Here is a 14,921-nt window from a genome sequence, read left to right as displayed (position 1 = left end):
AAGAATCCTCTGCCCAAACTTACTAAATACTGATTTCCAGCCATTCTCAACAATAGTTATGGTTTTCCAGGTATCATTTATTGTCCATTCTAAATCCTTCCTTGGTTAAATAACCTGGCCCTAGGCAGGCTTTTCCAAATAACATGTGGCAAATGCATTTTGGTTCAGTGATGCTGGGACCCTTTGGAGGTATTGGTTTGTTGCATTTAGAATTCTGATGCTTCGCCATGCTGCCATGCTCAATAAGGCTTTGTTAAATTGAAATGAGGAGCGTTTGTTTTCATAAAGTTTTAGGCTATTTAAAAATAAGCCAACCTAGACCACAGTATAGTTGATTATAAAGTTGGCTTGCACGTGTTGAGTGCTCATGACGTGCCAGGCCATGTCCAAGATAAGCCATGTGGAAGTAAAAATGGAACTAGAAGGAGAGCATTTCCCCCTAAGCACAGTCAGCAGACCTGCTGGATCAAATCCTACAAGATAGGGCTTCCCTGGTGGCGCAGTGGTTGAGAGTCTGCCTGCCGATGCAGGGGACGTGGGTTCATGCTCTGGTCTGGGAAGATCCCACATGCCGCGGAGCGGCTGGGCTCGTGAGCCATGGCCGCTGAGCCTGCGCATCCGGAGCCTGTGCTCCACAACGGGAGAGGCCACAACAGCGAGAGGCCAGCGTACCGCAAAAAAAAAAAAAAAAAAAATCTCCCCCACATTCAGCCAGGAATCTGAACTGTCTCATTCAGTTTAGGCCTCAAGTAGAGTTACTGGGCAATGTTTCTAAACCACAGCCTGGGTAGTGAGTTCTGTTCTTCTCCTTTTCTACCTCAGAGTCTAGTACATTCTCTTCTCACAGCAGACTGGGGTCCAGGTGCATTAAGGGAGTTGTTTGCAATCTCACAACTACCTACTTGAAAAAACAGGAAATGTAAACACACCTCCATATTTAGTCAGTAAGGCTGATGGATTGAGGGCAGGACTGTGTTTTTCACTATGACCGTCCCCATAGCCACTCACACCTTACCGTCCATCTAGAACATCCTAAATACATATCTGCTGGGATTAATAACATATTCATTTTTTCCCATTCAGAATGTTTATAACAACCACCACAAAAAAATTGAGAACATAGTCTACTTAATAGTTAATAACAACTATTCCCATTGGATACCTATTTGTGTTGGCCATTGGGTTCAGAGTTTCAGGTGCAAGATTTTTGAGCCTTACAATAGCCCTGTCATGCTGGAGATAATCATTCCCATTTTATAGAAGAGGCCACAAGCCTTTGATCCTGGAAATAGAGAAGCAGCTTACTAGCCAGCCAGTGAGACTGCCTGACCTTCCATGAATCAGTCCTGAAGGCCTCTTGTAGTCACTTCAGAATCACGTAAGAAAAAACAGAAATCAGTATTTTTACTCACTAGCTCTGGCCTTCTCGTTCTATATACCCAAAGGGGAGCCTCCTACACGTCTCAGTTCTCACACTCAGCTCTACGAATGAAGCCTAACAAGTAGGAACTCTCTAGAAATACCTTCTGAGGTTTTTCTCCCAGGAAAAAAATGGTGGGGGAGGGGAGTGGTTATGGTCCAAAAAAACATCTCAAGAGAGGAGAATGGAGCTAGTTCATTTGCATAACTGATTAGAAAGAAATGACTTCTATTATTTTCCCACATCCTTTTAAATTTTTTCCTCACTAGACTTCTGACTCGCTCTCTCTAACATTAAAATCAGAAATTATTTGTTTAGTGTACAGCTAAAAACGAAAGGCTTAAAGGAGTATTTGTCAGTAAGTCTAAGCCCTTAAATTTAGCCCTGAGAACTTGGGTGAAACCTCTGCAGGGTACTCAGAGGACGAGGTGGAGCGAAGAAGGGCCGGGGTCCTCGCTACTGAAGGGAAGAATGTGTCGCTGTAGCTGTTCAGATAGCTCAGGGAGCGCTGCTAATCCCACTGCTGAGACTGTATGTGTGCGTGTGTGCAGGCATTAGAACGTTTATTTTTTCATAAACTCCCCTTGCGAAATATTTCCTGAGAGAAAACGGCAATGTTTAAATATATTGCCTTCTTAAAAAATGGCTCCTAGTTTCTACAGTTGCACTTAAAACATTTTAGAGGATTTCTTTTAGTCAAGAGTAAGGTTACAGTACATTATTTAAAATGAGTACAAGAACTTTTGTTTTATTCTTTTAGCTAAAAATGTTCACAATATTTACTCCTTATAGTAATGTTTTGTGGTAATTTTTTTTCCTAAAGACGTCAGAGTCTAAGCCAAAAATAGTTGCAGTTCTCAAACTTATTACTAGAAGTATGAGAATAATTAGTATAAATTTAAGTTTTCCTACATCTTAGGTATGGAGTGGATTTGTAGAAGGAAAGTCACTCAATAATGGGGTCATTTTTCCAGAGGTCACATAAAGGCTGGCTTATGGTTCTTCTTTTCCTTTTCCTTACCTCACCAAAAGGTCTGAGGATAACCAATTCCCAGCTTTGAAACATAATAACATTGAATTGGGTTCCGTACATTGTACTGACCTTCTAGTTCATTTTGTTGCATTAATTTGCCCGCCATAGCGGTGTTTGTCCTCGTGGGATTTGACCTGTTGGTTTTGATTTGAAACGGTTGATGTCCAGCTGAAACTGTTAAATAATGAGTTTGAGTTTCTCTCTTGCTTCCTGAACTCAGTACATTGCTGGCATCCCTTCAATGCTGCAATAAGAGGCCTCCAAAGTTTCTTTTGTCTTTTGCAGCGAGACATCAACTTGACATCTATTTCATGGTTTAAAACGGAGGCTTTGACTTAATTTATGTGATTTTTTTTCCATCTGAATTATGGCTACTTAAGTAGTGTTGGCTCTATTAGGGTAGTAGCCTTTGCTAAGTTTGTCCAGATACGACTTGGGTTTTAATGGATGGCCAGAGGACATATAGAGGTACCCAACCCTGGTCTTGCTACATCAATATTCTCCTTAAAGAACTGTCTTTCCCTTGTGTTATTTTTAACTTAGAACATATGACAGAAGTATAAAACAGAAGAATATTTTGTGCATCTAGAAAATGCAGGTCTTTTAAAAAAAATCTTACTAAGACACAAAGTCTCCATTTTACTGTGAACCACTTTTGTTTGTTTTTCATAAAATAGATAATGTCTGTGTGGGTCTCACAGCTGAAATAAAGGCACAGAAGTCAAACCTTGAGAATGCAGTCTCTGCTTTACTATGTAACTGTACCTTCTTTTTTATCTAGTCTAGGAAATTGTGTAGAGGATTAACCCTCTCCCTTTGCAGAACATCCAGTATCTAGAAAGAGGCTGAGTCCTTTGAGCAGCAGATGCTTTAGGTGTGAAACAGAAAATTACAATATTATTCACAGAATGCTAGTAATATTTATATTCAACATAAAAGCAAATAATTATCTAGTAATTCTATTCACTGGGCCAAAAAATTCTAGTATCTATGGTAATAATGCCTCATTGCTTTTGTTTAAATCCAAAGATTGTAACTTTCACATATTTCTTTTTCAGGCAGAAGATGTACTTTCTAATATAAAATACTACTAGATTTCTTTACCTAGAGAAATGTATTTTAGTTGGCTTCAATTAAGAAATACTCCCATTTTTTTTCTTTTAATGTGATATAGAAAGGGTAAATATATTTTGATCTATGGTCTTACTAGAAAATATAGTGATGTCTTTGCTATTTTTCATTACTCTTTTTAATGCCCAAAGGACACATTCAGTAAATTTGAGGCTTACTGCAGACTTGGAATTATTCTTTGTTGAATGTTGAACTAATTGGGTTGAAAACTTTTTATGCGCTTTTGTTGTTCAACTCCACATAATAATTGTAGATTATTCAACTGAAATGAATGCATTTTTAATTATTTACACTTTGCCACTGCTAGCGTGTGACCCTCTGAGACTTTTTAAAGAACAGACAGCTCTTTTCCCCCTAGACTTTACAGATTTAGTTTGGTTTTGATACACATACCATTTATCTTATATTAAAAAATTCTGTGTTGTCTGTTATACTTCGATAGATTTACAAATTATCTCTCCTTTTCTTTAAACAAGCATATTTGGAGATGGTGATAGCTCAAGATGAAATAGGTTGTGCCTTTTAAACCTTAACTATCTCACCATGTCATTTAAGTGCCTAAGTATAACCTTTCTGAAATGATTCTTAATGTCTATCTCAGACAAATTTGTGTTTTCTTTTCAAGTACTCTGAAGTTTCAAATACCTCTCTCCTTATTTTACTCAGTGACAATCTGCAATTTATTTCTCTCCAGGAAAATTGAATCTGTTACTGCTTAGTATTCCTACCAGTTTGAAAAATGTGGTTTACATTGGCATCAGAGCAGCAATTTACATATATTGGGATACCAAGAATGCACGCCAGAAAAAGATCAACATAAAACGAAATGCGGAAAAGCTGTTTTCCTTCAACAGCAACTCAAAGTAAAACTAATAGAGAAATTGATGAGGATCTGCCCTGAATGTGTCACTTGTCTCTTCTAGGTGAAGTGTGACCAGTATTGGCCCAGTAGAGGCACAGAAACCCATGGGCTTGTGCAAGTGACGCTGCTAGATACCGTGGAGCTGGCCACGTATTGTGTTCGAACGTTTGCACTTTACAAGGTTTGCTTTTTATTTTTTTCCCTCCCTTTCCCCTTTCCATTATTTAAAGAAACCTTCTTTTGAAAAATCGAATATCTCAGGGCTTTACTTAAATCTTGATTCTGCTGGCAACAATGAAGAGTGAAATAATTCTTTCGCTATCGCTCAGCAGTTTTTCTCCTTGTCTGGAGATGTATCAGTAAATATGGAACTCTTGCTCTGAATGAAAGTCTCAGCGAATGAAGAATAGGTGAAGAAGAACTAGTTCTTTCTGTAAAATGTAACAGGAGTGCTCTTGATAGTTAAACCTGAAAAATGAATGCTTCTCACCTAGGAATTTTGTCTTCCTGAGCAAATATTTGTCATTTACAAATTGCTTGAGGTTTATAACTCCAGAGTGTGTCTTCCCAAAGGATATAGGGTGGGGGAAGGAATTAAGATAGCACATCTTTGTGTTACTTCTTGCATGTTATTATTCATCATTACAACCTGAGGGTAGGAACACAGAATTTCAGCCAGTGTTCCTACTTCACAGAATGGTTCAAGTGAGAAGAGAGAAGTAAGACAATTCCAGTTCACCGCCTGGCCTGATCACGGTGTTCCAGAACACCCAACACCTTTTCTAGCTTTCTTACGGAGAGTCAAAACCTGTAACCCTCCCGATGCAGGTCCGATGGTTGTGCACTGCAGGTAAGAACCTCTGAGAGCATTTTTCTCACAGTCAGAAGGTTTGTGGGGAGACAGAAAACTGAAGGATACCTCATTGGATATTCTGTTTCCAACCTCTTGATACTCTGGGATAGCAACTGCCTTCGTAAAGAATACAGGTAGTCTTTTTTGGTCAAAGGAGGCCTCTACTAACATTAATAGGAAGGATTTGATACAGTGCATACCCGCCCTGGGAGATAAAGGCAACTATGATCCATGGTATTTTCTCTTTAGAGCAAAACTAAATATATTCTTTCAAAACATAATATATGTATGAATTGTTTGACAGGCTCTTGTGGGCTGGGCTGATACAACCTTTTTACTATTTATAGGAAAAAGTACGGAACGAAATATTGATAATATTGTAAACATACAAGCTTAGAGAGATAATTTCTTACTGCATATTAGTATTCTCAAGTCACATATAGAAAATATACTATTTTGAGCTTTAAAATTTTATTTAATAAAATATATACGAAGATCTATAGTTCAGAAGAATTTATTTTATGTACTTGGAGGTAATGAACCCATATTTCTCTTGAAATGTATAATTTATTATTTTGTACTTTTAATTCTAACATTCTCTATATCATCGCTCAGATTCTACCATATGTAAGTGTTCATACATTTTTAAAACTAAACTGATTTCTTCTAGCTTCCTGGATTCCTCTCAGGTATCATTACTAACAGATTATTAAAGATATCTAGTCAGATTCTGTTTCTTGCTATATAAATTACGGTTCATGTAACTTCATAAGACTTTTTTGTAACCTAAGTAATTCAAATATGAGAGAACACGGCTTCTTGCACAGATAAGTAAATTTATAGTTTGGAAGTACATAAAAGAGAAAAGGAAGCATCTATCATAAACCACTTCTATCATTACTTAATAGTATAACTTTCATTCACATCCCATATTATACTATAGCATAATGTAGTAGATCTTAGAAATAGGGTCTATTTTTATAAAAACTTGGGGACAATGGATGGATCAGAATAAAAGCAATAAAATTCACCTGACTAATCCATGCTAGAGGGGTAATTGTTAAACAATGGCCTGGCAAATTCCAAGCAAGATAATGTTTAATTTCTCTTTTCCAGCATTTTTCCCCAACAGAAACGAATAATAACATTACCTTATATTCATTGAGTATTTTACAAATTCCAAAGAACTCCCCCACGCTTTACCGTGTTTGATGTTCTTAACAATATGTCAGGTTGAGAAGAGAACATAAGAGAGGCTACAGGGTTTGATTCAAGTAAGATAGCTAAGAAGTTGGAGGTACAGTCAGCCTCACCTTATAATCAAGTTCTTGCTCCTCTTTAATCAGGACAGGGGCCTTTGAGGACCTGCCACTATGTTGCAGTTTTCTGCATGATTCTGAACCAGTATAAATTATTGTTATTAACTTGAGCAAATTACTATTAATTGAACAAATACTTTTGCATCATGAAATCAGATTTCTGGTTGGTTTCAGCAGGCAGTCTGTGTACTCTGTTATATATCTTTGCAGACCTCAAAGAGCCACTGAACCTGGTTACATGGTGCCCCTGCTCAGCACAAAATCAACTTGATTGTGAAGTTCACACATGAAATGGTTTCAGATGGAGTTTGGGCATAGGAGAGAAAACGGAGAGTTTGGCCTAACTCAAGAAATGTTGCCTTCATATGCCTACCGGCAAAAATGCAATTCACGCAGATGCATACATGCATACACACAGATGTATGTGTGTTTATGTACATACATACAAACACATATACATTATATATATATATATAAAATAATAGGAACAAAAATTAGGGAAACCTAACTTGGAAGTTTTCATTGAAAAGAAGTGTTATGATATTTGCACTGTATTTTGAAATATAGTACGTTCCCTCTTTCAAAATGTGCTTCCCACTTCTATAAATGAAAGTGGAGGCCCTGGAAAACTGAAATAAATAGAATGATAATTTTAAAAATTCAGTTTACCCTCTGTTGATCATAAGCAAGGTATAAGGCTTTATGATAGGTACTTGGAGGGCTCCAAAACACTTAGCAAGCAAGTAGGAGAGATAAGATAGCTATAATGCCTTATTCTGAGAAAATACATACTCTCCCCTCCAACACACACCCCGATGTTATGGTAAGCCACCTGGACTCGCCTCTGAGAGATACAGACAACTCAGGAGAAATAAAGAAACAGAGATTAATGTGGAGAGCTAATAGCTGCTGACATTTGGAAGTGCTATGCCTGAGGCTCCAGAGAAGCTAGTATTGAAACAAACAACAGAAGAGTTGATATATTGGTGGAAGAAATTTGTTAGCCACTTTGAAACAGTGAAGGAAAGATGCAGCATAAGCTGAGCTCTGGGAAACGATCTGTGTTCATCCAAAGGTAACCTCACATGTCTGATAAGAAATCTTGGTCTCTTTGAGAGAGGCCGCATCCACACTGCGAACTTCCAAAGCATCCCGAATCTCTGACTTGGTTACCAGTATGTTAAAACCCAAGAGCATAATTTTTCTGACAGAGTGGCAGTGGACAGTCATTTGAGATAACAACTGCTCCTGTGGTATCCCAGAAATGCTGGTTTAAAAATCATCTCTAAGCAGGAAGGAAAGTATGCAGAAAGTGACACTAGCCATGTCACAAAGGGACCCTGATTAGTTACCATGATCACGTTGCAGATAATCACAGAAAATACTCTGGAGTTTAAACACTGCATTTCATGTTGTGATTTCTCTCATGTGGACTTGAATTTTTTTCTCTGTAATGAAGAAGTAGTGGCAAAGTCAAAGTAAGTCTAAGCCTTCTGCCAAACAGATCCTGTGACAAAGGAAGAGTTTCTCAAAGAAGTCTGATGGTAGACAAAAAAAGAGGATGGGACTGGAAAAAGAGAAAATTCATTTTCCTCCAATAGTTTTTTTTTTTTTTTTTTTTAAATATTTATTTATTTATTTAGTCTGTGCCAGGTCTTAGTTGCGGCATGCGGGATCTTTAGTGGCAGCACGCGGTCTTCTTAGGTGCGGTATGCATGTGGGATCTAGTTCCCCGACCAGGGATCAAACCCGGGCCCCCTGCAGTGGGAGCATGGAGTCTTACCCACTGGACCACCAGGGAAGTCCCAATAGTTTTGTCTTAAGTAATAAACGTGACAGGGCTAAAAAGCCATTATGAATAAAATAAATTCTAACAATCAATAATAAAAAAGAGTTATGAGAATAGACTAGTGCAACAAGCAGAGACAAGACCTTGGAAGGTCAAGGAGAAGGATGGAGTCTACCACATTCCTAAAAGAGGGAATGTCTGGTTCAACAGACATAGGAGAAAAGACCAACGCTAGCCATCAGTCACTTCATACAGAACATGTAATCTCAACTTTAAGAGTGCACACTCTGGAGTGATAGACTGCCTGGGTAAAACTCTGGTTTGTTCGCTTATTGGCTGTGTGCCTCTGGGCAAGTTATTTCCTATCTGTTAGCCTCTGGTCCTTCACCTGTAAAATGGGGTAACACTACTCATAGCAATAAGAATTTGATGAAGATTAAATGAAATGATACACATAAAGCACTTAGGACAGGGCTTTTTATATAGAAGTATGCAAGAATGTTAAATTATTCGTATATTAATTATTGAGTGAGTTTTCAAAGATATATTTGTATTTCTAACTCTAGGGAGAAAAATTCAACATGAACTTGGATATTATCTCTATGACATGAGCCATCCATCCTATGAATAACTAAATGTTTATAAATATCCAAATATTTAATTGAATAGATTTTTTTAATTTAGATATTTTCCATCATGGAAATGCCATCAGCTGTTTTACAGTGACAGAGAACATGTTAAAGCTATGGGTTAGAATCTTTTATAATAACAAAGCTGTTCTCAGAAAGACCTGAGAAACCATTGAACTCTTAAAATGATGCTGTTGAGGATACATAGAAATTAATGCTGTGGTTCTTAAGGCCTTCAAGATAAAGACTGAATTTAGCATTACATTCACGGCCATTTATCATCAAGGCTGATCTCGCCCTTCATGCCTCACTGTTCACTCTCTCAGCCACCTCCCACGAGGTATACATTCCAAGTACTTTCATCTCTGGCTCTCGGCAAATGATGCTTATCCACTCTAGAATTTCACCTATTTCCCTTTTCTACTTGATGATGTGCAACCCTGATTCATAATCTAACTTAAATAGTACTCCCTATGTGTATTGCAAAGGCTGCAGACTGGCCTCAGATGATTTTGTTAATATACATGGTAATTTTTTTTTTAACTTCGAACTTGAATGCCTTTAAGCTGCCATGCACTATCCAGTTTTCCAAACCCTCCCCACTCATACTTATATATATATATATATATATATATATATATATATATTTTTACACACAACTCAGCTCATCTATTTATAGGAATTGCTTCATCTTGTAGATGTTTGAGTCGAAACCTTGGAGAAAATTTTTAAGCTCATTCCCCATTCCTCTTCCCACAGGAAGAACTGAACCTTCTATCCTCTCAGCTCTCATCAAATAGTTTTACACTTAGCCTATTCGGCTGTCTGTGTGCAGATCACATATGCCTTGCAGTCGTAGAGGGCATGGGCTATAGATTACGCACAATTGTATCTCAGCTCTTACATTGTAGTAGGTGCTCAATAGTTGCTTGCTGAAGTTAAGTTCCATATGGCGTTTCAGGAATCTTTTTACAGAAACAGTATGATAATTTCAAGGCTGGACTGGTTTTGTTTTTTGATTTTTTTAATAGGAGACTATATTTTTGTCTCCTTAATGTTGGAGTAATTTTTTTTTTTACAACTTAATTATTTTAAATTGCCTTTATCTTTCTAATACCTGTTTCTGAATCCCTTTTTCTACTACTGTACATTTTATGTCCTTTCCCACATGCCCTTCATTCCATGATTAAATATAGACATAGCTCTCTGCTTTTGTGTCACAATAATAGTTAAGGATATTGAACCCTTAATCGACATCAAGTAATCTTTCCTTTAACTGGAGAGGCCCTCCTCTAAGTGTTTTATGTGTGTGATTGCATTTTCCCCCAAACATCTACAGAGGTAGGAACCTTATTCTCCCATTGCACACATACAAAAGAAACACAGGCCAAGAAAAGTCAACTTAATTGCCTGAACTCTTGCCATTAGCGGTGCCAAAGCAGTTATGTGCCCCAGGCTGCCTGGCCGTATGGATCAAGTAAATTCTCCAGTTCATACATCACTTGATGGTCCTCAGCTTCTCCTCTGGCCAGCCACGTGGAGGGCCTTTCACTTTTAGACGTACCCTGATGACTTGGTCAGCAGAGCCACTCCTTCCTTTCTGACTCCACCTCACAGTGCATATTCTAGCCTTTATTTCACTCTTTCTATATCAAAGATGATTGCCAGCAAGTGAGTCTCTTCTACCACTCAGTCATTTTAACATAATCACAACAGCTACCAATTACTGAGCCATTACTGTTTTCCAAGCAACACTAAGCACTTAAGTGTTCACTCATTTAATCCACAAATCAATATATTTTACTTGTAAAGCACATTGAAGCACAGGGAGGTCATAGGTGATTTGCTCAAGGTCAAGCAGCTCATAAATTGAGGACTTATTTCAAAGTCCGTGACCTGCTTACCCACCATTATATCCAGTTCAGACTCTTTTTGTTGCAGAAAGTACCTTAGTTCCTTACGCATAACGTCTTACAACATATGTGTTGACCACATGGTTGTCAGGCGGATATTTGCCATTATCTCTTTACAAATATCTACTCAGTGCTAGAGACATGCAATATTTTTTCTCTTTATTTATAAAATTTGGTCTTGAAAGAGACTAAGGGAGAGAAGTTTCAGGCTATTTTCACAGACCTTATACTTTACACTTCCCCATATTATTTCAATCTTCCTCTTAGAAAATAAAGACACTTTGTTTCTTTTTTTTTTCCTTTTTGAGCCTTATTCTTTGTGTGTGTGTCTTCTTTTGTTTGTTTGTTTGTTTGTTTGTTTTTAGAAGTGGTGGTTTATATTCTGCTAGTACCAAAGGGATACAACAACCAATTTGCTAAGTAGTTGCTTCTTGTTAGGAGTGAATAAATTGGGATAAAGCTATAATTTCATTGAGTCAATTATAAAACCTTGACTCATGATACTAACTGCGAGTCACATTAACCCCTTTTAGGACCAGGGGAATATACTTTCTTCATAGGAGAAATGTATTCATTTATGAATAAATGTGAAAGAAGGATAGATCAAGACCCTCTACCCCTGCATCTGTCTTTTTTTTTTTTTTTGCGGTACGCGGGCCTCTCACTGTTGTGGCCTCTCCCGTTACGGAGCACAGGCTCCGGACACGCAGGCTCAGCGGCTATGGCTCATGGGCCCAGCCGCTCCGCGGCATGTGGGATCTTCCCGGACCAGGGCACAAACCCGTGTCCCCTGCATCGGCAGGCGGACTCTCAACCACTGCGCCACCAGGGAAGCCCTGCATCTGTCTTTTAAATGAAACAATCCCAAGGGGAGTGAAATAGATCTTCTGAGGGTGATTTAAATATTTTACATCATAGAATCAAACCAGTCTTCAAAACTGAAAGGAACAGGAACTGTGGGCCAGAAGTAGATAATGTCCTAGAAGCATCAATGGGCCACTAAGGGTGACCCAGTAAAAATCAAATGACAATTTGGGGTTGCAAAGATTCCCAAGATCTAATCTTCATAATATTTTTTGACTTTATAGGTGAAAGCAGAACCAAGAAACTACTTAGATCATATTCATAGCATAACCACTTACTCCTAATTCCAGCCCAATATGGACAAAAGGGGCCTTTTCAAGGTCAAGGGATTTTGGAAAGCATTGCACATGAGCATAAAAATAAAAGACCTGTGATCCAAAGGAGCTAAGAGTGCTGTGGAAAAGTGTTTAATGCATTTTTAACCATTCATTCTAAATTCCATCCTTTATTCTTCCCAATGTTCCATTCAAATATCTCTTTAGATCAAAGACCATAAGTATTGCCAAAGCATGTGATAGTTTTGAGATGCTGACAAGTGTGAACCATAGACCCGTATTTTCCTTAAACCTGGGATTCGTTTTCATGTCTAAGTAATAAGAGAAGCTGGCCTTCCACAGATGAAAGACTGGATTGTTTAAAGTACCAAGGTCTCTGGATAAGAAAATGGATGGAATATACAAATCATGTCCTTATTTATGGAAATATTTTAAGGAGAGGAGAAATAATTATACCTTGTGGCAACTATTATGCCCAGTTCTGTTCTTATATATCAATAACTCTGCATAAAAAAAGCAAATTTTTAGTTTATGAAACAACATGGTGATACAAAACAGGAGGCCAGATCTTCCACATTCTGATGGCAGAATCCTATAAGAGAAAAATCCCTTACCTCCACTGAAATGGGTTAAAAATATTTGACTCAAAAAAAAACATTAGGGGCTTCTCTGGTGGCGCAGTGGTTGAGAGTCCGCCTGCCGATGCAGGGGACGCGGGTTCGTGCCCCGGTCCGGGAGAATCCCACATGCCGCAGAGCGGCTGGGCCTGTGAGCCATGGCCGCTGAGCCTGCGCGTCTGGAGCCTGTGCTCCGCAACGGGAGAGGCCGCAACAGTGAGAGGCCCACGTACCACAAAAAAAAAAAGAAAAGAAAACATTAAAAGAAATTACACAGTGGCCCCCATAGATGTAAAATTTAAAACACACACTGAAGGAGTTTGGGGGGCTGTCTGGTGAAATGGAAAATTTGTTTGGAAAAAAGCATTATAAAGGCAGTAGAGGAGAGGTGAGACCAGTATTATAAGAAACTAACTTCAAAGTCATATATTAGATCTATACTATGAGAAACCCCTTCCAGGGCAACTGAGAAACTATCACCTTACCATTCTCATTCCATCCCCAAGAAGAACAACCAAATCACTTTCGTGTAGGAATGTGACAATTTAAGAGCATCTTCCCACCATTTATAGGATTTAATCCTTATAAGCAGAATGGTAGGTTGCATTATTACCATCCTCACTAGACAGATAAGGAAATTGAGACTGAAAAGTCTCAATTTGCTATAGTGACTTGCTGTAGAGCACATTTTTAACTAGTTTTATGATTCAAGGGGTGAGAACCCATGTTTTATGATTCAAGGTCTTCTCCTCTTACCTTAACTGCCATTGTCTATTTTGCTCAGTGTATGTTATACACATGAGAGCAGACCTGTCCTCAGCCAATAACAGAGCTGGCTTTTAGCAGACCTGAAAGCCCCTTTGGGGGCAGCACTGCATGGTGGTGAAGACTGTGCACTTGAAATCAGCTTTCTAGAGTTCAAATCTCAGCTGCACCATTTACTACATCTCTGACCTTGGGCAAGTTAATTAACCTTTCTAAGCCTTGACCTCTGTTCAGTAAAGTGGGGATAATAGTAGTATGTCCTTTGTAGTATTGTTTATAAAGATTAAATAAGATATGTCTACATGATAATTAGCCAGCTATCAGCCACATGGAAGTCAATAAATGTTTCTATTTTTTGATGTTTTTATTATCATTAAAACACATTATGTGTTTTACCTCACATAAAATAGGTGGTTGTTTAAATTGGCTTTATTATTGGAAAACAACAAAGAATACTATCAAACAACAAAGAAGAAATGTGAGCTTGACTTCTATGTAATATGTGATTTAGAAGAATAGAAAATGAATGCGTGTGTGTGCATTAACCTAGAAAGTGAGTAGCAACTAGAATATTTAACACTTTAAAAATGCATAAGTACTGTAATAATTATTTAATTGAACTGAAAAAAAATTCTTATTAGAACGGATTGTTACTGTAAGACCAGTTTTCTCAACCTCAGCACTGTTGACATTTGAGTCATGAAACTTTTGTTTTGAGGGACTGTCCTGTGCATTGTAGGGGGGTTAGCAGGATCCCCGGCCTCTGCCCACCAGATATCAATAGCACCCTCCCAACAGCTATGACAAGCAAAAATGTCTTCAGTCATTGCTGAATGTCCCCTTGGGGGCAAAGTCACCCCTAGTTGAGAACCACTGCTATATGGCAATGAAACTGATTTTTGATTGTAGCAGAATGTATATATCCAAGTGATAGCCCACCTCAAAGCTTTAAAGCTTGAAAACCTTCTTTGAATGGCTCTCTTATTATAAGCATTTGGAAAACTTCTCTCTGAGACTTACATTAAGAATCACTTTTTAACTCATATAGGGAATTAAGCTCATTACTTAAAAAATCACCCAAAATATTCCCTACCTTGATCATCTACCATACAAACCAAAGACTTGGCTCTAGATGTCTCTTGGTACTTAAAAAATAAACAATTCCAACATCAGTAATTATCAGAGAAATGCAGATCAAAACTACAGTGTGCTATCACCTCACACGGGTCAGAATGGCCATCATCAAAATGTCTGCAAACAATAAATGCTGGAGAGGGTGTGGAGAAAAGGGAACCCTCCTGCACTGTTGGTGGGAATGTAAATTGATACAGCCACTATGGAAAACAGTATGGAGATTCCTTAAAAAACTAAAAACAGAAATACCATATGACCCAACAATCCCACTCCTGGGCACATATCTGGAGAAAACCATAATCTGAAAAAATACATGC

The 14,921-nt window shown here is 38.1% G+C and overlaps 1 protein-coding gene across 1 annotated transcript in view; it reads left to right on the top strand.

Moving 5' to 3' along the window:
• Positions 1-14,921, top strand: part of LOC113620125 (receptor-type tyrosine-protein phosphatase delta) — a 194,647-nt gene that overhangs the window by 142,972 nt on the left and 36,754 nt on the right. The window contains exons 19-20 of the mRNA XM_027105857.1: positions 4,508-4,627; positions 5,142-5,296. Coding sequence (XP_026961658.1) covers positions 4,508-4,627; positions 5,142-5,296 — 275 coding nt within the window. The remainder of the gene's footprint in view (positions 1-4,507; positions 4,628-5,141; positions 5,297-14,921) is intronic.

The sequence above is a fragment of the Aethalodelphis obliquidens genome, unplaced genomic scaffold, assembly GCF_003676395.1.
Source record: "Aethalodelphis obliquidens isolate GAN/ISIS:26980383/991018 unplaced genomic scaffold, ASM367639v1 scaffold7, whole genome shotgun sequence".
NCBI lineage: Eukaryota > Metazoa > Chordata > Mammalia > Artiodactyla > Delphinidae > Aethalodelphis > Aethalodelphis obliquidens.
This window is presented reverse-complemented; position numbering and strand designations above follow the sequence as displayed.